The sequence below is a fragment of the Thalia democratica genome, chromosome 9, assembly GCF_965202585.1.
Source record: "Thalia democratica chromosome 9, ktThaDemo2.hap1.1, whole genome shotgun sequence".
NCBI lineage: Eukaryota > Metazoa > Chordata > Thaliacea > Salpida > Salpidae > Thalia > Thalia democratica.
The window spans coordinates 29,615,399-29,623,331 of NC_139173.1; the positions used below are offsets into that span (position 1 = coordinate 29,615,399).

The following is a 7,933-nucleotide window of genomic DNA, read 5'->3' on the forward strand; positions in this document are numbered from 1 at the left end:
GTATCATTTCAAAAACTAATTACTTTATTGTGAACTTAACGCAAGTAAGCTATAGAATGATGGACCATTTTTTTAGTTAAATGTAAGAAACTGCTATTCAATATTGATCTTCGTTTTACTAAAACAAAGCATCTGAAATAGAGATGGACAATTTTTTCTAGTCGGCCATATTTACATGATATGTGAAATCGCCGGCCTGACTTGCTAGATAAAGCCCTTGAGAGTCGTGAGAATTAAAAAAATAAACATAAAACTTTTAAAAATCTTTAAACGCAAAAAAAAAAAGAAATAGTTATTCAATAAGCAATACTGTGTATCAGAAAAAATTAAGAGCACATCTCAAAACGCTTATGACAAATATTTTATTTTATATTTTTTGCACAAGTCATTAATTTGCGTCGTACTAATAAAAAACGGTTCAAACTGTTTTGCAGTCAACCAGCAATATAAACGAGTCTCAGAAAAAAATAAACATTATAATGAATTATATACAAATATGTACACTTTGATAGCAATTCTTGTATTCGGGAAATAACCGCCGTGAAATTCCAGTACAGAAAACGGCCATTTTAGAAGCACTTCCTGTGGACGATGGAGGGACCTGACTCGTCATACTCCATTTTGCTGATCCACATCTGATTAAAAAAATGTTAAATTGTTGACGTTTTGAATACAATAAACAATATTCAATCAACTTAAACATCGTTTTTTACTCAACGCTTTCGGTTTAGACAAAGTCCAGCTGTTTAGTTTACACAAATTACAAGACAAGCATATCGTGTGTGATATTTCATACAAGGCATCCAAAGTGTAAAATAAACAAAATAAACAAGTATGAATGCTAATTCTAGTTTTATTTTTTTATCGTACTCTGTAAAATATAATTGTACTAACAAAATTATTTTTCAAAACACAAACAAAAAGTTTAAACAAGTATGAATAACATTCCTAAAACTTTTGTCCTTATCCCTGTTCAATTCTGCGAACTACCTTTAAAAAAAAAATAAATAAAACAAACTAAAACACCACAAACCTGCTGGAAAGTGGACAGTGATGCCAATATGGATCCCCCGATCCACACTGAGTACTTCCTCTCGGGAGGAGCGACGATCTTGATCTTCATCGTCGCGGGCGCGAGAGCGCTTATCTCCTTCTGCATCCGGTCAGCTATGCCTGTGTGACGTCATAATGAACGTTTTAATTTAAAGCGTCACGTCACAATAAAGTTTTATTGGATTAATAAAAATGTAACTAATTGTTGTTTGTATATTTTCTAATAATCTAGTTACAATTAAGCTTGTAAGTAAAAAAATAAAACTTCATTGTAACAATTTAAAGTAAGTTTTGCAATCAGTAAGGGATCGTTAATTTTTTTTCTACTTTTATGTTTAAAAACGACTATCTAACTTTTAAATTGTTATGCTTTATTAGAATAAACTATTATTATGGTCTATTGTGATATATTATTGGTCTTATTGAGACTTAAGTTCTTTAAAGAAAATATAAAAAAGTGTTTAAAACGAGTAGGGGTAATGTTGGTTTTAAGGTAAAATATTTTTAGTGCAACTGTAAACAATAACTTATGATCTTTTATAAAAACAAATATACAACTATGCGTTTTTATTTATATTAATTAAGAGACTAAGTTATAAATCTTAATAGTCATAAGTGGTTTATTAGTAATGACAGTGCAATGCGTAGTGAGCAACAGCACGTAGAAATTAAATCCGATTTATCACTAATACGTCATAATATGTGTGGGTAGCAGCTTGCACCACAGCTTAACGCTTGCTTACAGTAAATAATAGTATACAACCATTAAAAGTTTTTAAACTTTTAAAATGTATTTGAGATAAGTTTTTGTCACAAACTTATATGCGTTAAGTGGTTGGGGTCTTTTCACCATTTCATAAATTGTGTGTTTTAATTAGAAATTAAAAACAAAATAACAAGTGACTTAAAGACTAACAATACAGGTACAGCAAACATTACTATTCAGGAAAATCAAACAGACTAAACAAAAATATCGATTTCGTATATTTAAAAATCAATGAAGATCTGGCTCACGAGTTAAAATTCGTTAAACATTTACTTCAGACAAACGTTGTGCTCTCATCAGCAGTACGTACAAAAGCGTCAACGTTTCTCAAACTTTGTTTCAAATAAGTTAGAGAGGACGGTGTTCGCGTACAAAAATATGTATAATCAATTATGACGTCACACCTGGAAACATGGTGGTTCCTCCCGACAGGACGGTGTTCGCGTACAAAAATATGTATAATCAATTATGACGTCACACCTGGAAACATGGTGGTTCCTCCCGACAGGACGGTGTTCGCGTACAAGTCCTTCCTGATGTCGACGTCGCACTTCATGATCGAGTTGTACGTCGTCTCGTGGATTCCACAGCTCTCACTGCCGATGAAGCTGGGTTGGAACAAGACCTCGGGGTCCCTGAACCGCTCGTTGCCAATGGTGATCACCTGAAGATTGTTGAAATGGATTTTAGTATAGTTTTTTAATGCTTTATGTCGTGAGTTGTTCGCACTCAAAGCTTTAGAAAACTGCTGCCATTTATTAGTTACCACGTTATATTTTCAAAACGTGAAAATGCCAATTAAAACGCTTGTAACAAATCGAGGTGACAAACCTGCAAACTAAAACGCTCGTAAATTTAACCGAGGTGACAAGTCTGCAAACTAAAACGCTCGTAAATTTAATCGAGGTGACAAACCTGCAAACTAAAACGCTCGTAAATTTAACCGAGGTGACAAACCTGCCAACTAAAACGCTCGTAAATTTAACCGAGGTGACAAACCTGCCAACTAAAACGCTCGTAAATTTAACCGAGGTGACAAACCTGCCAACTAAAACGCTCGTAAATTTAACCGAGGTGACAAACCTGCCAATTAAAACGCTCGTAAATTTAACCGAGGTGACAAACCTGCAAACTAAAACGCTCGTAAATTTAATCGAGGTGACAAACCTGCCCGTCGGGAAGCTCGTAGCTCTTCTCCAGTGAGGATCCCGTTTCCGCGGTCACCATCTCCTGATCGAAGTCGAGGGCGACGTAGCACAATTTCTCCTTTATGTCTCTCACGATCTCCCTCTCCGCTGTTCAACGTTTAAATCAAATTTTTTTTTAATTGTTTTAAATAATTTTGTTTAGTTACTTTCACAACACTTGTAGTCGGTCTTCTAACTAAAACGCCCTTGTTGTTACACAAAGTTAACCTAAACTGTTAAAGACTCAAAACATAAAAGTTATCCTCTCAGCGGTTAATTTCAAATGAATTAACACGCGTTACATTTTGCAAATTTGAAACGCGTTCAATTTATCTTTTCTTTTAAACAGTCTCTTGGAACTACTAAGTTTTATCTTCAACTACAAAAAAATCTAAATGTTTAGAGTTACTAACAGTTTAAAGTTAATAAGAAAAATAGAAAAGCTAACATCAAAACAAAAACAACACATTCAGCATAAAACACACCACTTGTATTTTTTAGAAAATATTTGAGCCAAAGTTTCCAGACTTTTCGCTAAAGTTTCAAAAATATCAAGTTAAAGAAAAAAGTTAAATAACAAACTTTGCTATACTAACAAATGAAACCAACTCACCAGTTGTGGTAAAGGAGTATCCCCTCTCAGTGAGAATCTTCATCATGTAGTCTGTGAGATCCCGTCCGGCCAAATCGATCCTGATGATGGCGTGGGGGAGAGCGTACCCCTCGTAAATGGGGACCGTGTGGGAGACGCCGTCCCCGGAATCGAGCACGATACCTGTGTGGATGATTACACGATGTTTTTCTCAGCGTGAGAGTTCGAAACTTAATTTTAGTTTTCAGTGTGCAGTGCTTGGGTAATGTAAAAATAAAACAATAGTTTTTGGGTTTGATTTTATTGCTATTTAAGTTTCTAACTTTAGTGTTATGTGTGCTTTATTGCAAAACTAAAACATTTAAGAAGACAATGTTGTCAAAAGAGTTGGTTAAATGGTTTTAAAAAAATGAAACTCAACCGCATGGTAAGTTTTTTCTAACTTTAAAACCACATCGTTCAGTTCTACATAAGAAAACTGCAACACTATATTTAATTCTAACCAGTAGTTCTTCCTGACTTTATAAATAATTATCGTACGAGAACTTTAATATCATCATAATTCTAACCAGTAGTTCTTCCTGACTTTATAAATAATTATCGTACAAGAACTTTAACACCATCATGTTTCTAACCAGTAGTTCTTCCTGAGGCGTACAAGGAAAGCACGGCCTGAATGGCCACGTACATGGCCGGAACGTTGAATGTCTCGAACATGATCTGAGTCATCTTCTCCCGGTTCTGTTTCGGGTTCAGTGGCGCCTCTGTCAGGAGGACTGGGTGCTAAATTTTTTTTTTTGTTCTCATGTATTAAAATGTAAACCACTTTATTAGACATAATTTTAAGTGTTACATACTTTTAAAAGACTAAACTTTTTTTTTATTAAGTTTTGCTAAATATTAAAAAAAACGTTGACCAACTTCTTCTGGAGCGACGCGGAGCTCGTTGTAGAAAGTGTGATGCCAGATCTTCTCCATGTCGTCCCTGTGTGACGTCATAGTAACTTGTTTTTATCGTTTTCTTATTATAACTAAAAATATTTAAACTTTCGCGATTTAAAACTTCTTACTCCGGACTAAACTACATACTTTATTTAACTTCAAAGGTTCAAAGGTAAGTACTTAGATTAAATTAACATTTAAAAGACTTTTATCCTCTAATCGTTTTGTAATTTTAATCAAAAATATAAAGATGCGATTTGATATTTTATAAAATATGTGCTAATATTAACAAAATAACTTAATTAATTAATACAGCTTATTTTCACAAACAATTCTTTGACCAGTTAGTAACGATCCCGTGCTCGATGGGGTACTTCAGAGTGAGGATGCCTCTCTTGGACTGGGCTTCGTCTCCAACGTACGAGTCCTTCTGTCCCATCCCGACCATCACTCCCTGTTAGTTAAGATTGTTTCTATCTTTAATCAAATCAATTCTCTACAATTCAGTTTGTCGATGCGTACAAGTAAACTGTAAGCACAAAGAAATTAAGAAGCCATGTTTTTGCCACATGAAAGCCTAAAGTTAGATGGAAAATTTATTTAATATAAATTTTCTAACCTGATGCCTCGGTCGACCGACGATGGATGGAAAAACGGCTCTGGGTGCATCGTCACCAGCGAAACCGGCCTTGCACATTCCTGAATATAGTCATTATTTTTACATTGCAGTGTTAAAAGTAATAGGCTGTTATTTAAAGTTTATTTTACTACTTCAAATAAAATAAGAAGTCTTCAATTAGACTTTTATATAGCTGTAGAGATTAAATTTTAAAGCTCCTTATTAACTTATTCAGCGTTGAAATTAAACATAATGCTCGTTAAATGCATTTTATTTAGACAAAGACAATTTTTGTACAAGGTAGTACTTTTATTCATATAAACATAAATATCATAATACGATGACGTTGCAATCATACCTGATCCATTGTCGACTACTAATGCTTGTACTTCTTCATTTTCTTCACTCATTTTAACTTGATTTTTTTGAAAAAAGGAGGAAAACTGTAAAAAAAAAATTATGCGGATGTATTCAATTGGTACTTGTACTAGAGCGTTTTTACTTTCCAATTAAGTTAAAAATACCTTTTTAGACTTTTTTTAAATTTTACTTTGTAAGATACTATTTTATCTTTTAAAACTTATGTCTATCTAAAAAGTGCTTGAATTTGCAATGTAAGCTTGAATCGTTAAACTTTTAGTTACACAGGTTTAAAAACACACTTTATGTGTTTGCTAACAAATTCTACCAGTTCTTATTAGCTTATATTTGTGTCCAATCAAAACATAAAGACAAAAAAACTCTAACAAAAGCTAAATTCTAATAATTGACAATATCACAATATCAAAAAACATATAAACAAAACAATAAATTAAACTCACGTGCTTAAACTAGAGCCTGTGTCTGCTTCAGCCCACGACAAACAGAAATAAATTAAATTACACGAAACGGTATAAAGTGCCAACTTGGCCAACCTGTCACCGGATGTACATACTTGTACTGCTCTCTATTGACACCGAGTGGCCAAGCGTTTTGCAAACTAGCTGTTTTAATGTATATGTAACTTTTTTATACGGCTATTTTTTGAAGGCGTTTGTTCATTTTATTCCATAACAATGTAGTTGTAGAAACAATGACATTTTAAATAGTTCTATCAAATTTAAGTGTCTTTACCTTGTGTTCTTTATTCTTTAAGATCTAAATATTAATTCAATTTTATTTCAAATAATGTTGGTGTATTAAACAGAACTTATAATTCAGATAAATAAGTTCAACTAACTTTTCTACTAAATAACTAAAAAACAATTGAAAATTAAGGACAAAATTACAATTAAAATATTTGATAACTTAAAAAATTTACAACTAGAAACTGTAAAGCTGAGAACTCATGATCTTTTAATTACATATTTTTTTATTTTAAACCTCATTAAACTTACCAAAAACACAATGAAAAGCAGTAAATAAGTTTTTAATTTGTTTTTAAAATAATAACGTCTAAAAAATGAGTTTAGTAGAAAATAATTCCTAAATTAGTTATTATTTTTTGCATAAAATAAATTTTTGGTGCAAATATTTTTGAGAAAGAAAATAGGTTTTAAAAAACTCATATAGATACGAAAAACTCTTAACAGTTTAAATGTTCAAACCTTTTTCTATTGACTTATTTTTAAGTTGCGTTTTTTTGATAATTGTTTTGTTTCGATTGCATAAGTTAGTTTAACAATGATGCTTATAATTATTTTTGTTTTTAAAATACCTTATGATAGGGGTAGGGAGTACACCACATTTTTTTGGTCATGTTGTAAAATTTATATTTTTCTTTTTGATTTAGATGTGTTTTAGCATCATTAAGAAGAATTTAATATTAAAAAAAGAAAATTGCCAAAAAAAAAAATTCCGAACCCAAAAATTGATTTTGACCCCAAAAATCACTTATTTTCATTATTTTTGACTTAAATAGTCATAAAGTCACTTATACATGTCCTATACTTATAGTTTTTATCTTAAATTAAAGTTTACAGTTATAGGCAAACATTTAAAGACATTTCAACTGTTTTTGTTACATTATGATGTCATAATTTTTCATGGCTGACCAAACTTAATATGGATGAAATAGCACACTCAGTTATACTTTTTTTTCCTCGCAAAAATGGTTTAACTGATGGATTTAAGCTTTGAAGCTTCTTTCGAAAGTCTAACTTAGATTCTATTTCAGCCAATACTGTCAAGTTAGAACGATCAAAGGCCTCAACTGGATGAGATTTGCACAACAAATGAGTTGGAGGTGGAATATTTGATTTAAAAACTTTAGTAACTTCCTCCCCAATTTTTAAGTTTTTGTTAACCGAATCTGTCATGATGGAAGTTGTATTTTGCCAAAGCTGAACAGGTTTAACTGGTTCTTGTGAAGAAACTTTAATAGTTGAAGCCAACCTCTTATAAGATTCAACAATAAGCCTGACAATATTTTGGCGGTCTTCAAAAGCAAAAAACAATGGCCTTAAAGAATAACGTCGGTTATCAGAGAATACTAAAATAAGTGAAGGCCAGTCTCCATCAATTTTGGACCTTGATGTTGCATCAAAGTGCAAAATTGACTTTATGTTGTCTGGTTTTGTATATAAAGCCATTGCTGCTTGATTTTCATGTTGCACAGCCTTAAACTGCTTGTGATCTGTTAAGGTACGTGTGCTTGGAAGAACAAACTCATAGATCTTCCATTCTTCAGTAGTGTGCGGAAGGTTTTTAGCAGCTTCAGACAAGGTGAAAGAAGACAGTCTACTACGTTTGGGAGGTTTTATTGATAAAGGAGAAGATGATGAAGTCGACAAAGA

At 32.3% G+C, this 7,933-nt stretch overlaps 1 protein-coding gene across 1 annotated transcript; it reads right to left on the bottom strand.

Moving 5' to 3' along the window:
- Positions 1-569: 569 nt before the first annotated feature.
- Positions 570-5,569, bottom strand: LOC145843904 (actin, cytoplasmic 2). Its single transcript, XM_082951175.1, has 10 exons — positions 5,518-5,569; positions 5,160-5,239; positions 4,882-4,994; positions 4,520-4,583; positions 4,234-4,381; positions 3,620-3,781; positions 2,987-3,114; positions 2,300-2,483; positions 1,034-1,173; positions 570-635 (listed from the first exon to the last, which is right to left on the bottom strand). Exons 1-10 carry the CDS (start codon positions 5,567-5,569, stop codon positions 570-572), a joined length of 1,137 nt encoding a protein of 378 aa, XP_082807301.1.
- Between the last annotated feature and the right edge of the window lie 2,364 nt (positions 5,570-7,933).